This window comes from Cajanus cajan, chromosome 4, assembly GCF_000230855.2.
Source record: "Cajanus cajan strain Asha chromosome 4, NIPB_CcT2T_4, whole genome shotgun sequence".
Lineage (NCBI taxonomy): Eukaryota > Viridiplantae > Streptophyta > Magnoliopsida > Fabales > Fabaceae > Cajanus > Cajanus cajan.
Genome location: NC_138520.1, coordinates 66,385,849 through 66,408,813, shown reverse-complemented (window position 1 = coordinate 66,408,813; position 22,965 = coordinate 66,385,849). Strand labels below are relative to the sequence as shown.

The 22,965-nt window shown below is 33.4% G+C and overlaps 2 protein-coding genes across 2 annotated transcripts; one reads left to right on the top strand and one right to left on the bottom strand.

Moving 5' to 3' along the window:
* Positions 1-9,277: 9,277 nt before the first annotated feature.
* Positions 9,278-11,515, top strand: LOC109802854 (uncharacterized). The gene is made up of 2 exons (XM_020364258.3): positions 9,278-9,435; positions 9,918-11,515. The coding sequence occupies exons 1-2, from the start codon at positions 9,404-9,406 to the stop codon at positions 11,230-11,232; spliced, it is 1,347 nt and encodes a 448-aa protein (XP_020219847.1). The 5' UTR covers positions 9,278-9,403; the 3' UTR covers positions 11,233-11,515.
* Positions 11,516-12,624: 1,109 nt separating this feature from the next.
* Positions 12,625-20,974, bottom strand: LOC109802179 (MATE efflux family protein). The gene is made up of 13 exons (XM_020363418.3): positions 20,655-20,974; positions 19,171-19,295; positions 18,568-18,726; positions 18,301-18,434; positions 17,352-17,487; positions 16,482-16,578; positions 16,278-16,378; positions 15,062-15,225; positions 14,469-14,540; positions 14,238-14,354; positions 13,714-13,809; positions 13,487-13,605; positions 12,625-13,199 (listed from the first exon to the last, which is right to left on the bottom strand). The coding sequence occupies exons 1-13, from the start codon at positions 20,882-20,884 to the stop codon at positions 13,139-13,141; spliced, it is 1,611 nt and encodes a 536-aa protein (XP_020219007.1). The 5' UTR covers positions 20,885-20,974; the 3' UTR covers positions 12,625-13,138.
* Positions 20,975-22,965: the final 1,991 nt, after the last annotated feature.

Below are 22,965 nucleotides of genomic sequence, written 5' to 3'. Positions count from 1 at the left end.
TCATTTGCTGATTCTTCCTTCTTGGGTGAGCTTAGGTGCTGAGTAGTTGGAGTGCTAGCTGGGGTGTGTGGATTTCTTCCTTCCCCTTTCTCATTCGTTCAAGCCATTTTCGTTCTCTCTTTCGTTTTCCTTTCCGAAGTTCGGAGCCGTTGAACCGAGGTAAGGGAAGCTAGCTTTCTTCGCTGTTTTTGGATGTCATGGAGTCCAAGTAACTCAATAGTTGTTGAAGAGGTTGATTCTTGGTTGTGATTGAAGAAAAATTTTCGTTTTCGGGTTTAGGGTTTAGGGTTTCTTGGTTGTTGATGGTTGCATGTTGGAAATGAAGTGTTTTTCTTGATGCTTGATGAAAATGCTGGCTTTTGGATGGTTTGCATGTTGGTTTCCTGGTGTTTTTCGCAGGTTTTGATGAAATTTTCGAAGTAGGTAAAGGTTCCAGTTTGAATTTGCGCCGGGCGCAGTTCTTCGCGTCGGGCGTGATTTGAAATGGGAAATCCCTGGGTGAATCGAGCCGGGCGTGGGGAGAACCACGCCGGGCGCAATAGACCTCTGTAGGTCTCTGGTTGAGAATTGCGCCGGGCGCGTTTTTGACAAGATAAATGAGTTGTAAACAAGATGGTTGGGTCGTATTATGTGTTGAACATGTTGTGCGTTGTGAAGTTGTTGATCATGTTGTTTTAAGCTGTTAATGATGAATGTTATTGAGCTGAATGATGATATTGATGTGCTGCGCTGAGCGCGGCCCTTGTCGCGCTGGGCGTGAGACTCCTTGGGAGTCTCTGCCTCGAGGGCGCTGGGTGCAATTTGGTTTGCGCTGGGCGCGAGACCAAGGGAGGTCTCTGCCTTGCCTGTGCTGGGCGCGGGTTGGGGTACGCCGGGCGTGTGAGACTCCTTGGAGTCTCTGCCTGGCCTACACTGGGCGCAATTGGGTATTGCGCCAGGCGCGAGAGCTCTTTGGACTCTCTGGCTAAGTCTCGCCGGGTGCAGGCACGCTTGCGCCGGGCGCGCTGGCCCTGGAGCCCTCTGGTTGTGCCACGCCGGGCGCGACCATGAGTGCGCCGGGCGCGTATGAGGATGTGAAGTTATATGCTGAATTTGCTGATATTATGGTTTTATGCTGATTAATGCTGCCAATGTCGTGTGATGAAAAGTTGTGTTGTGCTGTGTGATGCTAATGCTGAACCTTATTGTTTGAGTCGAGCTGAATGATATGCTGATAGTTGCTGAATTATGCTGTAATTGCTGAGCTGAGATGTAGTTGATAAATATGCTGTGCTGACTAGGTGTAAATGCTAAAAAATTGATGTTAAGCTGTAATAGATGTATATCGCTATGCTGAGCTGGGCTGTTATTGATGATTTTAAATGCTGATTTATAATATGGCTATGCTTTAGAATGATGAGCTGAGTTGTGAGTAGTAAGCTCTGTTGATTACTATTTAGTTGTGTTGTATGCTGATTTTGTTGTGCTATGCTGTGAGCTGTTTTGCTGTACTGTTAATTGCTGAGTTGTATGCTGTGTTTAGCCACTATTGTGGTGCTGTTATAGCCGCTATGTCGGTGTTGTTAGCCATTATTGTGGTGCTGTTATAGCCGCTATGTCGGTGCTGTTAGCCACTATTGTGGTGCTGTTATAGTCGCTATGTCGGTGCTGTTAGCCACTATTGTGGTGCTGTTATAGCCACTGAGCGGTGCTGATATTGCTGAATTTGCTGTGGTGTAGTATAAGCTGTACGGGTGTGCTGATAGCTGTAGATGCTTTTATTTACATATTTATGTATGTATGTCGATTTCTTTACACTAGCTTACCCTTTGTTGTTTCCATGATGTTTGGACTGCAATGATCATACTATGTATGGGAACAGAGCAGAGATAGGTGGATGTCTAGTGGTGAGTCTACAGCGGACCGGTGGAGCTGATCTCTTTTGTGATTATTTTGTTGTTGAGCTACTTGGGATAGTAGCTTTTGATTGAAATTTTTGTACACTTTAACTCTGTTCAGATTGGATCATGTATATGTATATTCTAGACTCTATATGTATACAGTTGTTCTTTTCTGTGCGGTGTTTCTAGTGTGCTGTGCCGTGTGTAGTGACCAGTCGGGTCGTTACAAAAAGGACCGGTTCTTGTATAAAATGGTTCTTCCACCGTGTCATCAACACAATATGCCACAATGATAAAATTTTAAAAAACAGTTCTTATGTTTAAGAATGAGATTAAAAACTCTTATCGAACATAGTCTAATCTAGCTGAAAACTTATAAGTTATAAATTAGGAGTTGAAAAGTTAAAAGCTTATGATATGTTATGCAAAATGACAAAATAATTTTTTTTTTAATAAAAGTGAGAGAATGAAATGGCACAAAATGGGCTTCTAAATTAAAAATAAAAAATTTAAATAAATTAATGAAAATAAAAAATTAAGAGTTTAAAGTTATAAGATACTTCAATTAGCTTATATAAGTTCCTAAAATAAGATCTCTTACAAAAACAAATTTATTTTGATCAAATTAACTTATAAGTTAGTCAAAGAAACTTATAAATTCTCTTTAATATTGATTAAAATTTCTTAAAAATCATAAATTTTAATAAAATTATCTACTAAATCAAGAAAGCAACTTGTTAAATAAGTGGTTCTACTAAAATTTATAATTTTTAATAAATTTTAGTTAATAATAATAATTATTATTATTATTACTCCATCTTAACGTAAAGTGAGAGTATCGTAACGTTTTTAAATATCAAAACTGAGTTATCGTGGAACCAAGGGTGTCTTAAAATAATTACTTGAGATTAATGGAACATTTTTTTAGTAGAAATTCAAATGTTTGTTTGCTACTCCAAACTCATTAATAACTTCATCTTATTTTCTGCTCCGTAAATAGCATCATTCATTCATTTTCATTATAGAGATTCAATTCTTCTTAAAATGATATATGGGCGAACTTTTAGCTAAAATGACGCATGTGCATGCGTCATAATGTTTTCTTTTTCTAAACATACACTATTTTATTATTAAAAAAATGCAATTAATAATTTTTTATTAAAATTATTGATTGCATTATTTTTTAACAAATATTTAAAATATTTCTATTAATTATATTTTAATAAATTTAAACAAATTATTTAAATAACATAATTATGATACAATATTCAATTATAATTTTTCGACTTACTTATTTATGTGTTTTGAAGAAGTGCATTTAAAATTATAATTTTGAGTAAGGACTCTTGTTTGTGTGAATTATTATAACCCTTTTTATATTGAATTCTATTTTTATGAATAAAAAATTCTAGTTTTGAGATATAATTAACTCTTGGTATATAGGTTTTATTTGGTGTCTTAGAATTGATTCTTTTAAATATATTAAAGTAATGTTTGACTAATGAAAGTCATGTCTACTTAATTACATTAATTCTTTATAACTTTGAAATACTACATGAATCATATTTATAGACAACAAAATTAAAAAAAAAAACGATCTAATATTTACAAATTACAAGTTCAAGTTGTATTAGTCTATTTTGAAGGCAAATTTGTGTTGTATTTAGAAATAATATAGCTGATATTTATGATTTTTGGAAACCATTACGAAAATTTGAAATTAAACATTTCAACTAAAATTTGTCTTGACAAATTTAGAATTTTATTATAACACTGTTTAGGGTTTAGGGTAAGTTGGGTATGTGTGAGGATCTTTGGCTAAGGATCCAGTTGACCTTAAGAAGGGAATGTATACAAAGTTCTATTTTGAATTGAGCTTCATAAGCTCATGATTCTTAGAGACCTTAGAGAGAAAGTGATCTAAAGAAATAAACTCTGATTCTTCTACCCTTCTTTCTTCTAGGCCCCTCTAGAGTGTGAGATTTGTAGTCGAGGGTGTTGGATTTGAAGTTGAAAGGGGTTGAGACTTGTGCAAAGCTCATCTTCTTTGGGTTCAGAGTGATTCTTCCTTCTCCTTCCTCTCTTTCGATTCTAGTTGCTTAGAGATTGAGGTAAGGAAAGCTATACTAGATTCCTTAATATGGATTGTTGAGTTGTAAGAGCTTAAATTGCCTTGATTATGTAGTTGTTGAGTGAAATCTGAGGTGGGATTGATGAATGTTGAGCTCTTGGTGTTTGAGTTCATGGGTGTGGATTTTGGTTGATTGATGCAAATTGTAGTGCATGTGTTATTTTAGCTTGATTTTGGGTCATATATGAGGCATGTGCAATATTGGATGTTTTGCATGTTGTGGATTTCCTATTTTTCAGGTGGATTAAGGTAATTTTGAAGTCTACATTTATAGATTTCTTATGCGACCCTAAGCGCACCTTCATGGTGCCAAACATAGTTTCAACTAGAGACTTCTGTCTCGATCACATTGAGTGTAGGACTAGTGGCATTGGATGTGTGAAGAGAGACTCGTCTTAAGTTGGGACGATGTCAGGCGTGGTGTAAATGGCGTCGAGCGTGAGAACTTTGGGGGATCTTTGACTTGGTGAAGTCAGACTCAAGGTTGAGTTGTGCCCAACGTGGCCAAGCCAGAGCTCTTTGTCTAGATGATGTTGGATACCGGTATGGCAACGTCGGGCATGAGTAGGCAAAAACTCTCTATTTGATATGAGGCCAAGCATAGGTTTTTCCATGCCAGATGCGAGGTCTTAGGGGATTTCCATCTTGATTACGCTGAGCTTGATTTAGATAGTGTTGGGTGTGAACAAGGCAGAAAACTCCCTACCTTGATGGCACCAGGTGCGAGGTAAGTTGCACCAAGCCCAAGATGCCTAGATGATATATGTTGGTGTTTAGGTGAATTTTTTTGATGTATGAGGATTGTTCTATATATGTTGATTGGATATAACATATATAGATGATTATATGATGTATGATGATTATTCTACATATGTTGATTGGATATGACAAGTGTAGATGTTTGTATGGTGTTGGAAGATGTTGAATATATGTAGGTTGTATGATGTATGATTTCATAGAGCATGGATATGCCATGTGTGAACGATGTTGTTGTTGATCTTTATATGAATTGATTGGATGTGGTGTATATAGTAGATGTATAATGCGATGTAGATGCTGAAAATGTTTACCTCTTTTTGGATGAGACTTATTGAACAAATTCCACTCATCCTTTGAACCATTGCAATATAATTGTTCTCTTTTTGGTTCATTTTGTGTGCAGATATAACTAACCCAAATTCAGCTAACAATACCTTAATACACCTTATTTTTTGTGCAGGTATTGAGCTAGTGACTTGAGGATTGAAGACTCTTAGGATTGGAAACCAAAGAAGCTAAGGAGCAGAGAAGAGGTTCTGCGCCGGGCTCAATATAACCTGCGCTGGGCGTGACAAAAACAGAGTATTTCATCTCTGCCAGTTATATTGCGCCGGACGCAAAAGGAATTAAGCCGGGCGCAAAAGGAATTGCGCCGGGCTTGTGTTGAGACAGAGAGTGCTTGACTTCTCTGGAAGAACTTGCGCCGGGCACGAAGAATTGTGCGCTGGGCGCGGAACCCTAATCTGATCTCCCAGGCTCGTATTTGAAGCCATTTTCGGGGATCTTTCTCTCCATTCTCACATTGGGCGCCTCCAGGAGCTGCGGAAGGGATTCCCAAGGCTTGGGATCGTCCGTGTGCGGATCTTTCCTTCGGTTCTTCATCCTCCTTTCATCTCTATTTTGTATTTGCCCTCTTTGTTGAGTGGTTTCACCCATTTTGTGGGGTTAGATGTAACCAACGTACTCTATTGCAATCTTTACGATTTTAATGATATATATACATGTTGTTTTATTCTTTGTTGTGTTTGTTTCTATTCTTAATGCTTGCTTTGGATTGATCACCCTTTGCATGATTTAAGGTTCCATGGGTATTGGAAAATAACCCTTGAAACTAGTTCTGAAACATATGCCTAGTGGTGATTGTATCTAGGGATAGAGCTTGACCCATTAGTAGTCTTAAACCCTAGCCCGTAATGCGGGTGTAGATATTGGGTACTCAAGGGATTGATATTCAATATCCGCACCTAGGCTCTTTCTCTAAGGGATTAGGTTTGAGTAAACTTATGGGTTGACTAAGCAATGAATTCAACAAGAGATTAAGAATACATTAGTGTTACGTTTGGTGAAATCTGACCCCCACAACCTCACAATACCACAATACCATTCCTTACCTTTTCCACTCACAAAACAATATTTATTTACAGCTTTCATTCCAATAGTCACAACTTTGAATTCACTGCACAAACTATGAAATTGGAATTATTCTTTAGTCACGAATAGTCAATAAATGCTTATATTACCTTCTAATCCCTGTGGATACGATATTTTTACTACTTGAACGGCCGGTATACTTGCCGTGTTTGAGACCGTTGATAGAATTAAACGAATTTACAAATATTAACAAAAGTGTTTCAACGGAAATCTCAACAATATAGTAGATGTATAATGCGATGTAGATGCTGAAAATGTGATATGGCATTAAAGCATGTTAATTAACTTAGGACTTGAGGATAATAAATTATTTTGAAAACTGAAGATCGAACATAGGTATCTTGGAGTGGTGCTTGGGTAGGCCACTGTTGGAAAACCCTCTTTGAGTATGTGTGTCTCTTGGAGTGGATTTTGGGGTGTATTGAGTCTCTTCTAGGTCTTTAGTTAATGGTTGAGTAAGGTAGGAGGTTGAGGACTATAACCCTTCACCAAGTACCTAAAAAATTTGTGTAATTCCTTGAGGATAATTAGTGGTCTAACTCCATGTGACTTGGTAATGCATGTCAAGGTCATGATACGCGTATACCCAACTGTACCACTCCAAACGGTGGAACCAAACTTTTCCTAATGTAAGTGATGAGACCCAAGAAACCAAATGAGGGATTGATATCACATTTTGTTGTGATCGAGCCAACACTTTGGATGTGAGAACGATTAGGTTGGTTCGGTGGGATGGAAATCACTTAAACTGCTCATATTGTTAGGAAATCTTTGTAGGTAAATGCATAACAACGCATTGGTCGATATGGTTGCATATGATGGGTGTTTAGGTGTGTTCATATGCATTGTTGATGTCTTGTGTGACATAATTTGGGTGAGATACATGTTTTCTTGGAGTGTTGTAGCTTTTATGTATGGTTATGATGTGATGTTGTATATTATATGATTGTTTTCTATATGTACATGTTTTCGAACTCTAGCTTACCCTTCTAGTTTTCTATGGTAGTTTAGACTACGATGATCATACGTGACATGAAAGCAGATCAAGGCTAGATTGGAGGAGTCGTTGTAGGCAAATGGCATAATCTTTTGTTGATGGCAGTGCTACTGCGTGTAGCTTGTATACGTGCTTGATCGACACTAGGTTTTGGAACTATTGTATACATATATATATATATATATATATATATATATATTGACTATATTAATATAGGTGTCTTACTCATATATTCATGTTATATATGTATATGTCTATGACGCGTTGTCTCATTTAATTTTGAATGTTCTAGTAGGCTAATTTTCGTTACTAATGATAAAGATTTCATTGAATATATTGCTTATGTTATTACATTTATTCTTATAAGTACTTGTATATAGTAATGTATTATTTAGATTGTCTTACCTATTCAAATCACTTCATGCTCAAAAAACTCATAACTTGCTGGATTGTATCAATACTAGTGTCTCCATTGAATTATGAAAGATTACTTAGGATCCAATGACTTTTATTATTTATTTATTTTAATCTTATGTAATTTATTTTATTTTATATAAATAACAATAAAAGGACACCTTTTAAATTAATTTTGAACAAATAAAAATAGAATACAAATTTATATAACACTACTTCCTACCCTTATTAAGAAAGAAGTTATAAAAAAACGCCATTTCTTATTTTTTTATATAAAAATATTCATTAAGTAATTTTTATTTATAAATGATATATTTCTTTAATATTATCTTGTAAGATATGGATAATGTTATAATATGAAAATGACTTTCTAAAATATTATTCATATTCCATGAGTAACTTTGATAGTAACTGAAACTTTTAATTTTTATTTGAAGGTTTAAAAAACATTTTGATTTCTACAGTATACTATTATTTTCATTATGCTCTTTCTAAGTTGTTTTCTTGTTTTGACCACATTTTTTTTATTATCTTAATCTATAATATTACTAGAATTTCATTTTGCTCTCTATTAATTAAGAAAGATAGGACTTATTTTTTTATCATCTCATTAAGACAAAGAATAAAATGAAAAGAAAATATAAAGGTCAAAATAATAAAGATATTAAGAGAACTCAAATAAAAGCAACTCTCACAAGGCACTCAAAACCGGCACATGTTATAAGATTTAAATCAAATCTTAAAGTAATTTTTAAAAAATAAATAATAATATCTTTTAATAAAAAAATAAAATGTTATAAAGATGGGTTTTCAATATATATATATATATATATATATATATATATTAAATATTTTTTACAGTAAACTTTTAAAATACAGTAAACTTTTAAAATAAAAAAAATTAAATTATAAAATTTTAAAAATTTATATAAATATTATATAAAAATAAATTTTTTAAAAGAGACCTAAAACAAGAACTTTATTAATCTCATGCTTTCCCCAAACCTTGGAATACTGATTAACATTTTCCGATAAAAGTTATCATAATTAATTAATTTCAATACCCGAATTCAAGAGACGGGATTGAAATCCAAGAACATTAAATGCAAACAATAAACCAGATTCAATCCAAACAAAAAAAAATATCGGATTAGGTTGGATCAATAGATTAAATAAATTTAAAAATTACTCCTGTTTAAATATCGACTTAAATTTATTTTAATTTTTACACTATACCTAACCTAACTGTATTAAAATATAATTACTTTCACTCTTCAATTTTCATAATTTGAAAAATTCCCTTTTTGAATTTTATTTTGTTTGAATATTTAAGGCAACAAAATTGAGATGAAGTGTTGCAAGAAGCAATGGCAAATAGAAAAGGAGCCCTTCGTGATGAAGAAAGCTCTTTGGGTGTTGCCACCATGAAACAAAGGCCGCCACGTGTCGCACCCCTAGCTGTTCATCAGCCATGCCATTAGCATCCGAAATGGTGCCACGTCACCAACCGTATCTGAAACCCCCCATTCACATTCACATTCACATTTCCCTCTTACAATGTGAATTGAACACTTCAACTTTTTCTTAGACAACAAGTCAAGCATGACGTTGGTAGTGACTACAACATACGAATCCCAAACTAACAGCCGCAAAATGTAAAATATAAATTATAAAATAAATAAATAAATCCAAAACCCCTCTTAAACCTTCCCAACACAAATTGCAACTAGTCATCTCAGGCAACAACATAGGAACCAAATCAAACCAAACTGCATGCTTCTTCAATAGCATATGCGCATGAAGACTAATAATAACGTTTCTGGGTCAGTTGCTTTCTTCTCAGTTCATTCTATTTTCTACTCTTTCATTTCATTCAAACTCTATCGGGTTTTTATTCTTCTTCTTGTGCTACTTCTTGTAATCAATATCTTGTTGGTAAGAACGCGCTTAATTCGACCCTAAAATTCGACTTGTAATAAGAAGGTTTCTATTTATGTCTACTTAATTTAGTCATAACTAATGAAAATGTCTAATACATGTCCCCACAAATAATTTTGTATCTAATACAAGTAAACTTATCCCTAAACGTTTTTTGGAATAATAAAATGAGCTTCTTCTTAAACTAAACTAAGCTTATATATGTTCTAATCAAAATTTTATTTCTAACTTGTATTAGTTAGTTTTAATTTATGAAACTTTTTATTTTTTTAATCCTATAAGTGTTTTCAGAGAAGTGACTCTTTGAAAAAAGTTGGGTATTGAAGGAAGTAGAAAGTTGAGAAAAGTTTTGATTTTTGGCTTGCAGGGAGAGGAAATCACGGAAGAGACGCAGTGGAGTGAGTGATTCTGTGGAGGACACTCTTGAAAAGTGGAAGGAGTACAACAGGAAGCAGCAACTAGGGTGTAGAGAAAATGGGGTGGAAGTGATTCACAAAGTGCCTGCAAAAGGGTCAAGAAAAGGGTGCATGAGAGGGAAGGGAGGGCCTCAGAACTCGGATTGCAAGTTCAGAGGTGTGAGGCAGAGGATTTGGGGCAAATGGGTTGCTGAGATTAGGGAACCTATCAATGGGAAGCTTGTGGGTGAGAAGGCAAATAGGCTTTGGCTTGGTACTTTTTCCACTGCACATGAAGCTGCTCTTGCTTATGATGAGGCTGCTAAGGCCATGTATGGCCCTTGTGCCCGTTTGAATTTTCCTGAATCTAATGGATCATCATTATCATCTAGTGGTTGTGATCAGAAATCACCAACTGCTTCTGAGGTTGGTGATTTTGAGGAAGAAACAGAAGAGAAGCCTTGTGTGGCTGATGAGTCAATAGAGGAGTTGAAGGAAATGGTCACAACTGGCTTTGAACATCAAACAAGTGAAGAATGTAAGGTTATGAGTTTGAGTAGTGTTGTTAAGTCTCAAGGATTTGGGAGAGAGTTAGAGGAGGTGGTGAGAAACTTAGGTGAAGAGGGTAATCAATTGCAGAAGGAGCCTATGGATATTAGAGATGACTATTGTAGCTCTTTCGATGCTGCTGAACATGAGATTCTGGTAAAGAGTGAAGAAACAAGAGGTGAATCAGTTGAAAGTTTCAGATCGTGTGAGTTGAGCTGCAGCAATCATGATATGGTGCCAGATAGCAATCCAAGACCAAATTCTGAAGCATGTGTTGCTAAGAAAAACACCGAGGAAGTGATATCTGAAATCCTGGGACTATGTCACAGCAAGTGCTTGGAGATGACACCAAATGAGCAATATAGAAGTGAACATTTTGATGAGATGAAAACTAAGCTTAAGGGTTTGGAATGTAAGCTGAGAGCACATTGTATTCATTACAAGAATCAGGCACAAATAGATGGGGATTCCAATCATCCTTCTATGGAAAGTATGTCCCAAGTTGAGGCTTTGAACAACATCAATAATACAAACAGAAATTCACTACATGGATTCAGTTCTGGGCATAGTAGGAAGTTATGTGATCTTTCTCAACAGTTACACAAACATCGGAACAATATGCAGTTTGCAGAGTTGGAAGTGGGTTATGATTATAGTTTCTTGCGTCCTGATTATGATTTTGGCTTATTGGAAGAAAAGAAGTTACTTGATGTGTGTTTTCCACGTATAGGATCTTAGTATTTCTAAAGGCCTACAGTGTTTGCTTTTGGCTTTGGTGGGGTTACTTACACCATGTTTTTTCCCCACCTTGGTGATTCAATAAGGCTATGTTTCCCTTCTCTTTTCAACATCTCAATCACTATAGAGACTTTGTACTAAGAATTTTATATTGTTATAAAATATAAATGTTGTACTATAATGATGATTACACCACTCCAAATGTTCACTACGCCATTCATATTACTGGCAAAAATGCAATCGCTATCGTATGGTATATATAATCTAAAACTGAATTCCCACATACAGTTTTGTTGCCACTTGCAAATAAAGTTATTATTAATATTTGATATCTTAAACTGCATATTTATTTTTTTAAAAGTTTTCGGTACAAAACGGCACATTTTCATTTTTATCACGCACTATTTTTTGCTTTAGACAATGGTGGGATTAGTTCTCAGTTTCTTTTGTTTTAGTTTTTTTATGCAGTCGAACTTATACGTTAATTAAAACTATACCAAAAAAAAACGATAAAATTATCTTTAATGAAACGTTAATGACTATATTGACCACTTAAAATTTAAGTGATAATTACTATTTACTTGATAATAACTCACTAATGTTGATTAATAAAAAATAACTAATAAATAAAGACAAATAAACAACAAAACTAACAAATACCTATCAAAGTCCAATACTTTAAAATACGATTTTCAATTGAAGGAATGTCCAATAAAAGAAAAAAGACAAAAAGAGTTAAAAATAATAAATTGAAGAGTCTAATCAGTTTAACACCAGTTACTAAAGATACTACAGTAGATTAGACATTATTTGGATGATTTACTTAGCTTTTGAGCTTAAAAGTTATTCAAGTCTTTTTTCTTATTTTTGTGTAATTTTTGTTTTATTTATTTTATTAGATAAATCATATGGTTCTTTTCTTGTCTTTTAGGCTACCAAATGAAAAATAAATATTATTGAGAGTTTATGAGATTTTAATGCCTAGTGGAGCTTAATGGAAAGTTACTACATGTATGTGAGAATTTTTTCTTTTGTTCTTGGATAAAAATTTGATAGTGTTAGTTTTACCGATAAGTCACGGTCAGAATGACGCTTCATCATTTTGATAACTTTGATTCTACCAGCAGATCGCGGTTAGAGTCAAGTTTCTCTTTCTTTCCTATAGCTGTTTCAAGACAATCCATTCATGTTTCAAAATCTTATCAAAAACCATTTTAGTTTCGTTAATCCCCCTGATGGAGTTTTGTTAGCGTTAGGATGTGACTCAAGTTTCGTTCCTATCACGTAGTGACATAGCTAGTTTTTATTTAGCTTTTTCATTCCACAATGTACCAAACAAAACAGCAAAACCATTCGTCGAAAAAGTAAAAACAGCAAATGCCAGACTAAAAATTACTGAGTGAATAATGTTAATTGCTTGAAGATTAATGATAACTATTAATGTAATGACTATTAAAAGATGTGTACATACTACACTCCTAACTTGGTAAGTCGGAGTACCTGATTCTCTAATGCAGCTACCTTTAGCAATGAAAATATACAAACTTGTGCACAATTTCCTAATAAATACAAATTTTGAAAAAAAAAAAAAAAAAAAAAGCCAAAATGACTTGCCTCTAAGCTGTAGGGTGGTAATTCAATAATTTTCTCCCTCATTCTATTGACTATTCAAACTCTACTTGTACCAGCAAGATTTTGGTAATTGGTTTGCAGCAATTGCTTCAACATTAATAATTTACTATAGTCCTGCAATGATAGTGGATTCTCTTGAATTGCAGGGAGTCAGTGTCCACATATTAGAGCGCTTGAGAATCATGTCCTGATCATCGTGAAAATGGCTTTTTAACCTGATATGTGAAAGTTGGAACTTCTGAGTACTCAATACATGACGTTGAATGCATGTTAGTCAATCTTCTGCTTCATCTGTATACCAGATTGTATCCCAAGGCCCAGTTTTGCTGCTCAACCTTAAGAAAATAAAAATATTAACTCAATAAAAATCTTTAAAATTTGTGTTGCTCGTGTTATCCATAGAGTACGCTATCCCTCAGCAATAAAAAACCAAGATAGGAGAGAACAAAGAAATGAAAAATAACAAAGCGACTTCATGACAAATCACATTCATCCAATGTGTCCTGTATCATTTTGTCATTGTTCTTTGGGCTAGGATTTAAATATGAATAGGACAACGGTTGATAATACACCAACATGACGTTTCCCAAATATAACCTGCAAAATGAATTAAATACTTCACCTCCAAACTCCAGCTAGAACACGCAAAGCCATGAAGATGAACAATCCTGTCCAGACTCCAGGAAGTCCTGCTGGAGCAGCCACCAGAAGGAACGTTGAAGAGACTAGTCCAACTAGCACCTACCCATAACAAAAGCCAAAACAAAAAAGGACACAACGGAAAGAGTTAAGAAGAAAAAATCATATGGAATGTCTAACTATATTTCGATCATTGAACTTCGTAATTACCATTGAGTAAGCAGCATATCCGAAGTCTGATACCCCATAATAAATCCCATCTATAACAAATGCCAAAGCATTCACTGGTTGAGATCCAGCAACAAACTGCACACGTAAGTAAATTTCAGATATTCCACAGAAGAATGGAGAATTCAACTGCATATAATGAACTCCCATCAAGCATAAAAATTCTGATACTGGCCAACAACATTAGCTTTCAACCTATTCTTCCACATTTGAGGAAGAACAATAAAAGAAAATTCAATATAAACAGACATCTAGTGGAAATGCATTCTTCTACTTTCTTGAAGCCAACTCCTTATCCTAGTAAATTCATTATAATGCTTTCAACCATAAGGATTTCAATTTGGAGTTGGTACTCATGACTTAGCCACTCAGACCCACTTCTGCACAGGCTGGGTGCCTGATTCTTGAAGTCAATCCAAGTAAACTAGGTAATGGCATAAAGCCTACAAAATGATAATAAAGGCACTTTTCTGCAAAAAAAAACAAAAAAGATAGCGATTTCTTACCAGTATACCTGACTGAGCAACGTCCAGAACTTCAGAATCTGTGCTAAATAAACCAGAAAATGCTCCAAACCCAAAGAATAAGGTAAAAGACAAAGTGATTCCTAATCCTAAACCAATCTGTTTAACATGTAAAGGACAGTAGGAGAAAATAATTCTGGGTCAGTATAAGTTCCATTCTCACTAAAAGGTATAAAGGAAAGAAGAAAGCAATTTATGTTAACAACCAGTAACCTGTATCACTCTATATATAATAAGGCGTGCTCGCTCATAATCTCTCAGGGAGTAACAACTGGCCAGAAGTGCCTGTAAAAGAAATGGCATTTTAACATGACAGAGTAAGTTTCAGCCAAATAAATTTCAGACCTAATTTGAAGCAGTTAAGTGTATGTCATATCTTCAAATAATATGAATTTCACTAATAATAGAATTCATATCATCTGTAGACTGCATGATATAAATTCGATTCTTTCAACCCTTGTCAACTGTTTTCTTTTCCGGCCAAGATGGAGGAGGATATGGTACAACATTGGAATTTTTTATTCTTACTAATACTATTTCAGTATCTTGGGAAATGGAAAAGTATCAAGCTTATCAAGTAAAAAGGAAACCCCCACCCCCACTTTGCTTGATTTCGTGGTTTGGGAAAGCCCCAAATGTTCGCAATAATGCATTTCATATTATAAAATACTATACTTCTGAGCATGTGATTTGGAAACTGGATGAGCTGAAGTGCCCATGAGATATGTATTGATCATTTCAATTGGTATAACCTTGGTTTGTATAAAAAAATGCAACTTTAGTCCAATGCAATAGAATTATCCAACCTGACCAGCAAGCGCTAGAGCATCAGTGATCAAAGAAATAGACAACCAAACTTGCATGCAAATTTGATGACCTGCCATAGCTACAGGACCCTGCTTAGCTGCCACAGATGTTGACAGTGTTATAGTTATAAACACAGCCAAAGTCCTAGCAGTAAGAAGACCACCTACAAAATGCAATAGTTAAAAGTAAACATCAATCTGCTTTGCTCTTTAACTCATAATGTATTCTGTCAAGTCATAAAAGTTGTTAACCAAAATAAACATTTTCAAGCTAATAAAAATCATATTTAATAGGCAAATTCACATATGCGACCAACTTCATCTTTAAGAAGCAATGTAATCTTAGCATCCTTTGAAAATGGACATTGTTCAATAAAATTATAACATATTTTAATTCAATCAATCATCTTTGATCTTCTAAGAAACACAACTGCATGTAGAAAGTAGGTTTCATAAAAAATAAATTCAACTTTGATATATTTTATATCATGAACTACAATTTGATCTTGAAGAAATATTGTGGTTGGACAAAATATATCCTTAATAGTTTGCGAAAAGTCTCATTCTAACTGACTTGTCCTTAAACAGTGCTACAAATGTAAAACAACCACTTATGTATCTTCACCTAACCATTTAAGCATTTGGGATAGTTGGTTCAGTACATTGTATTAGAGCCTCTATCATGTTCAATCCTTGCCACCCTTGTTCTAATAAAAAGTTGAATTTCATCAAAAGGTAGGTGGGCCTGTCCCCACATCAAGTCCAAAGGGCTATTGCATTTTTTCTTTTACTTGTTATAAAATGTATCCTCAACAACTTAAGCGTTTGGGATAGCTGGTTCAAGACACAGTAAAATCCAATTTGAATCAACAAGTTAAGTCTCCTTGAGAGTTTCAAGCAAAAGACAGAGTTAAATGCAAGATCAATAATAAAAATTAAACAACTTCAAGCATAAAATCAACAGACGAAGCTAAGTACATGGTATTGTTTTGTTGTGATACTCGGTTAATTTTCCTATCCACAATCATGTGCAGACGAAGCTAAATTTGCTTTCCTCAATCATGCAAAGATGAAGCTTGTCTAGGAAAATTTCAATGGCATACTGCAGAGACTAGCAATCATCTTTCCAATCAACTATGATCATCTAATTATCACTACCAATTTTTCTGGAAGAGCAAGGACAGCCAAAGCAACAATTCAACTTAATTGTGCGTACCAGATTTCAAATAGCTGAAAATTTTTCTCCCATCAAATTCGGAAGGGACTAGTAGAACTTCGCCACTCAATTTCCATAGCAGAATGAAAGCTATTAAATATCTGGTGAACACAAAGATGAATTCTGTTGAAAACAGATCACATGAAATACGGGACATGTGCAGAATGCACAAATAATACCAAGTTTACCACATCATTGACGTACTCAGAGATCACAGTAGCAACTGCAGCACCACTAACACCAAGGCCAAGAAAAAATATTAATATCGGATCCAATACGGCATTAAGAAAGTTTCCCGCACCTGACATTCCAAGACAAGCCTTCATTATTTACACATCTAGCAAACCTAGACATCAAGCAAGCTCCTATTTTTCCACACGTACACATCAACCCTAGCAGGGTTGCATGGAGCATTTTGCAAGAATAAACATGTAAAATCATAAAGTTAACAGTCATGACAGGCCATACATCCAAATTGCAGTGAGAATTTATATAAAAAACATTGTGGAAATCATAGATATAAATTAGAAAGCAAACACTCACAGAAATTGCTAGAGGATCTGCTCGGTCTTCTTTATAATGCTATTGCTATTTTCTTTGCCACATCACAATTTTCTATTATAACATGACACCTTTCCAGCATTTCATGAATTAAGATTGTTTAAATGATCCAATAGTCAAAAAGCGAATTGTCTTTTGAATCTTTCCATAAAATATAAACTGCAGATAAAGGACATATATAGATGATAGTTTGAGTGATTAAGACAATCACGAAATCCCCATTACATATTGATCATTGATCATCTCTGTGAATGGATACTTGTTTGTAATTTCAAATTTCAAATTATGCAAATTGTCTTTTCTTTATTCAGAAAGGAATATTTAAGTGTTAATTTCTTGTCAAAATTGAACTATTTCTAAGCTCTGTGTCATTATAAAAAACAAACTTCAGAATTGTTACCAATTAAAATTATTGACAGTACCGTTGGCAAAAGTATTTCGTCATTAATTTCTATTGTACGTAACACATATGAGTAGAGAGAGAGAGAGAGAGTAAACTGCTGAAATACTTGCCAACAGCGTACAGAGGTGTCTTTGTATCCAAAAATCCACGAAAAGTGCCTTGTGCAGCTAATGCGAGCACAATTGCTGGAGCTCCAAAAGCCCTCAATGTAAGAAATTGCTCAGCAGGTCCACGCATTGGAGAATCCTGAACAGCATATAAAATGGAACAAATGATGCAAACAAAATTATACGAGTAAAATCCAATTATATAAAACTAAGTACCCATGAAGAGAAGCCAAAAAATGCTTTTCTTTTTAACTTCTCAAAATCCCCAAACCAACGAAAAAGGAACAAAATACCAGGAGATATGAATATTTTTGCTATGCATACCATAAAACTGATAGCTGATGAAAGCAAAGGAAAATTGTACATTTATATAGATATTTATAGTTGATATGTTTCTCAAAACTCGAATCATGTATAGTTAACTGTTAGGCTACAAATACAGAATATAATTGGTGCTTAAAATTTTTCAAATTGTTACAGAACACATAAAAGCCATCCCGAACACATAAAATTTTCCAACATTTGTGATGATTCATTAAAATTATACACCACTAGACAGCATAAAATAACAGAGTAAGAAAAAACATCATTTGCAATTATACAACATAAAACAAACTTATCAGAAAATAATTACAAGTTTGTGAGAAAACCTCATATTTGAGTTCAAAATATTAGCTGAACCTGCAATGTTGCTTTCAACTAAGATAGAGTTTTGACTATAAAGTTATCTTGCCACACAAGGAGGTTGTCAAAAGACAGTTAGATCTAAACTGAACCTGAATTAATAAATGTGCTTCTAGTGTTCATAACTAATGTCCTTTTTTTCCTTTCAAGCGGGTGGGGTTGCCTAGCCCAGTAAAGTGCAGATTCAGAAGAAATTATAACATAAAGAAACCTAATATCACTTATATGAGATGACGTATGGATCAATAATTAGCAATGTTTGACATACAGCAGGTATACCCATGATATTCATAAGAATGCCAGATCCAAGGGTAAGCGCCACAGTTTCAGCAATTCCAAGAGTTGCAGCAAGTGCTAAAGAAGTTGAAACTGAAGGAAGAAGCTTCTTGCTTTGGTACTTTCCTGAGAAATCATGATAACACCCATATGAGATCAAAACTCTCAGTAGATACATCTGAACAAGAAAATCTATGACTGTGTCTAGGAAATGTAGACATCCTACTAAAACTGCGATACATTTGTTGAAAAAACGTACCATTTTCATCACTTGGACTAAACTCTTCCTCCTTCCTCATCAGTGCCTGCTCCTCCGCAACAAAGGATGTAGTAATATTAAGTAAAGGAACATTGAATGCTTTTGACACTAGATTAAACACAGAAGCTGAAACCCCAACAGCAGCCAATTCAACTGCCCCTGTACAGAGAAATCTGATTAAGGGGGAATTTTCTCTTCAACAACAACCATTTATCAATACAAGTCAAAACAAACAGAACCAGAGAAAAGGCGACGCTTGCTGCCACAATTAGAAGGCATGTTTGGTTTGAGAAAACATTGTGTAGTAATTACAAAAAGACATATTGACAAACTGTTATAACTTCATTTCCTGTTTTTCAAAGAAATGACGAAAAGAACATTTTAATTGTTTCCATCATTTCTCATGAGAATATTTTAAAACCGGAAGAAAAAAAATGTCAAAAACAATGTAGCATTTTGTATATTTGTAATTAATGGTAAAAATTGAAAATGAAAACAGAAAAACATTTTATCTAACCAAACAGAACCTTATCTTCCAAATTCAGAATAAAAAACTGCAGCTGCAGCCAGCTAACTTCCCCAAGTTAAATTAAAACTAAGTACCTATATGGCCAACGAAGGCTGTGTCAATCAATGAGGCAATAGGATCAGCGGCCAAGGCCAAAGCAGCAGGCAGTGCAATGAGCACTATTTCCATCCCAAGTTCATCAAATTTAAGCCATCCATTTCTGTTAATGGTCCAATAAACAAATTTCAAAGTAAATAGATATCCATAAACACTAGAATCAATTTCAGAATCCAATTCATGCATAAAATTAAATTTAAGCAAAGCATAGAAGAAAAATACATAAAAAGTTTCATCCATCCAATTCATTCATAGTCAAACTCTGAAACCGCAATTTGTAAATACACAAATATACCCTTAATTCAATACAAAATCCATTTAACGTATAAAATTGAACTCAAAATTCAAAACGAAGCATAGACAACCAATTCATCACATTTAAGGCACTCATTGCTGCTCAAAACCCAAGAATAAAACTTTAAAACTCCAATTTACAAATTAATTGCATTTTTTGTCACCTAGATTTCCCAATTTTACAAATTTTGTCACGTAGCTTCCCAAATTGCACATTTGCTATCCAACTTTCAAAATTTTATACATTTTATCATCTAGTATGTTGACCGTTTGACAACATTAGAGATACAAAATTGCACATTCTATTGATGTGGCATGTTAACACATAATGTCACATCTTGATTGTTCTTGTTGATAGTCGACGCCACATTCAAATGATGACATGGTATAATGTGTCATGTCCAGAGTCAATATAACACAGTTGTCAACGTGATATATTAGTAGTTAATTAATGATATCAAATAATTAATTAATGAAATGATAAAATATGTGAAATTTTAAAAATTTAGTGAAAAAAATGTGCAATTTGAAGAGTTGAATAAGCAAAATCTTAAAACATAGATTGCAAAAGTCAAAAATATATTTTTGGTCCCTTATATTATTTATTAGATTCAATTTAATCCTACTTTAATTAATTGAATCAATTTAGTCTCACATCTTTAAAATGTATCTCAATGTTTGATATTCCGTCTCTTCCGTTAATATGACACATGCCATACCACGTGTCATACTGTCATGTCACATGGTTGGATATCATGACACGTGGCATTACATGTGTCAAATCCATTAAGTATTTAAACAGAGGAAACGAAAAATTAAACATTGTGATCTATTTTAAAGATGTGAGATTAAATTGATTCAATTAATTGAAGTGAGACTAAATTAAATATAATAAAGAATATAAGGGACGAAAATGTATTTTTCCCATTCAAAAATTACAATTAAGTATGAATAGATTAAAAAAAAAGTTTAACTTTCACTTATTGAGTTATTGTCTATATAAATATGGATTTTAAAGTACTTACTTTTATAGTTTTATCATACATGATAATCTATTATTGAATGACCGTTCATTTAAATTAAATTCTTAAAATCAACTACAAAATTAAACGCAAAACAAACCATACCAAAAAAAAAATTCCGCAAGGAAATGGAAACCAAAGAGTACCTAAAACGACGAAGCAGAGAAGAAGGGGAATCAGAAGGCGGTTTAGGTGAAGAGGGTTGGAGGGACGGAGATTCAGCGGAATCAGTGTTGACATTGTTGTTTCGGGAAGAAGCTTTGGAGGGAACAGGAAGACGAAGACGCGCGAAGCAATGAGGCTTGGAGGGAGGTTTCAACGTTGGGGATTGCAAAGAGTGAGTGCAGAGAAACGAGGCAGAGAGAGACGACGCCATTCTCAATTTGGAGCATTAGAATCAGAAATGAATGAATGAGAGTAGAAATGCCAAACGAAGCATAACCATGTCTTCACATTTTTTTTTATTTTGTTTTTTCCAGTTAACGGTTATGTCAATTTATTTGGTCAGAAATAATTTAATAGTATTAAATATCTAGGTTGGTGGGGTCACAACTGGGTTTGCTCAAGACACGTTTGCTAAAATTCAGCTTGGCCTTCATTTTAAATAATTTTTTTATTTGATAACATTTTAATAAAATAATAAATTATCATAAATTTAACGTCTAAATATTTTACCTTTTTTAATAATAAATATCGTATAACTTTTATTTAAAAATAAAAAGTTCGTCTTCCAGTTTCTTTTTTGTTTTTAAATTCTCCTTCTAAATAGTACACTTTAAAAAAATTTAGTTACGTGTTCTTTTAGAAAAGTACAATAGTAGGAGTACAACTTAACAAGACGTACTAGATTCTTTCTTCTTTTAATATTTAGTAAATTAGTTTTAAAAGAAGTTTTAATGCTTTTAAAAGTTATTTATATTTAGTTATAATATTTTACAAAGTTACAAGAATTAGTTTCATACATAATAAATAATAAAATAAAATGATTTCTAAAATGCAAATATAGATATATTTTTAAAAATTTATGATTCACATACGTAGAATCAATTTTACTTAATTATTAATTAAAAATTTGGATTTTCTTAACACCAACCTTGCTCGATATTCCTTAGTATCGATAAAATTAATTTCAAGAATTTATTAATTATATAAATAATATTATTGTATTAAAAATCTCTCATTATTCAAGTAAAATATGTATTTCTTTTTAATCTATTAGAATCAAATTTATTATATCTTATTTTTAACCAAAAAGACTATACCTTTAATATTAGTGCAAAATTTTATGACATTCACGAGAATTTGGAGTTAGCCTGAAATATGGGCTAATATAGTGTTATTTGTGAATCAAATTCACTTATAGCTATCAATTTAATTCTTCAAGAAGATGTTAATAGTCATCTAATGACAATTATAATCAATCTCGTTATATTTTTTTAAATTAGATAGTGATACATTTTATTTCACCACATATATTGAAAGGTTAACATATATACACTCTTTAAAATTCATCATGACTCATTTACAATTGTTAATTTAGTTATTTGAAAAAATTATTTTTCTTTCATTAACTCTTTTATATTGGTTGATATCATGTAAATCCCTTTTCCTAGAACTTAATTGTGTTTTTTCTTCTTCTCACTTTTTTAAAAAAAAAATATATGCTCAACCAATTAATATTGACTTTAATCCCTAATCACTTATATCAATCTCTTGAATGAATGTCCCATCTTGAAAAATTATTCTTTAGCTTTTAGTTAAGAAATGTTTTGATTTATAAAAAACAATTAAGATATGCATTATTAGTTTTTCTTTTACTCCAAAAAAATAGTAAAGTTCAAGTTTATTAGTTATTCATCGTTATATTGCTTTACCTTGATGGGATCCCGATATTTGCTTTAATAAGGACATCTTTGCTTTAATGAAATGGATATTAAGTGGGTTTTTTTCTTTAAACATTTTTTACGTGATTTTTTAGAGTTTCTAAATCAACCAAAGTAATTTGATCCTCACATAATATTTTAAGAAAAATAATTTTAACTGAAAAACTGTTTGCTTAGAAAAAAAATTAAAAAAAGGTATTGAAAAGGTGTTTCTGCAGCACTTCATTTTGTTAAAAAAAAAAAAAGGAGTAAAATATAATAATAAAATTACTTGATAATAATAACAATAAACGAACATAGCAAGAGACTCGTCGCTTGCACGTAACACGAATGGGAAGAGAAAGTTGTAAGACCTACAAGCTCTTCTTCTTCCTCCTTCCCCTCAACACTCTTTTTTTTTCTCATTTCCTATTCTTTTGTTCCAGAAGATTCTGAGCCTCCTTGTGGTGTTGTTATTGTTGAAGGTGCTGAGTAGAGGCGCGAGGTGCTAGTTGGAAGCACGAATCTTCTTCCTCTTCTTCTTTCTCTTCCCCGAAGCTCGGATTCTTCTTTTACAAGGTGAGGGAAGCTAGAT

What these genes read in the sequence shown, in the direction of transcription:
- LOC109802854 (XM_020364258.3), top strand. Translation starts at nt 9,404, where the DNA reads ATGCGCATGAAGACTAATAATAACGTTTCTGG. An exon ending in ACTAATAATAACGTTTCTGG is followed by an intron (nt 9,436 to 9,917) that starts GTCAGTTGCTTT and finishes TTTGGCTTGCAG; the next exon opens with GGAGAGGAAATCACGGAAGA.
- LOC109802179 (XM_020363418.3), bottom strand. Translation starts at nt 20,884, where the DNA reads ATGGCGTCGTCTCTCTCTGCCTCGTTTCTCTGCACTCACTCTTTGCAA. An exon ending in CTCTAGCGCTTGCTGGTCAG is followed by an intron (nt 14,541 to 15,061) that starts GTTGGATAATTC and finishes TTTCTTTTACAG; the next exon opens with GCACTTCTGGCCAGTTGTTA. An exon ending in TTGCTCAGTCAGGTATACTG is followed by an intron (nt 13,810 to 14,237) that starts GTAAGAAATCGC and finishes TTACGTGTGCAG; the next exon opens with TTTGTTGCTGGATCTCAACC.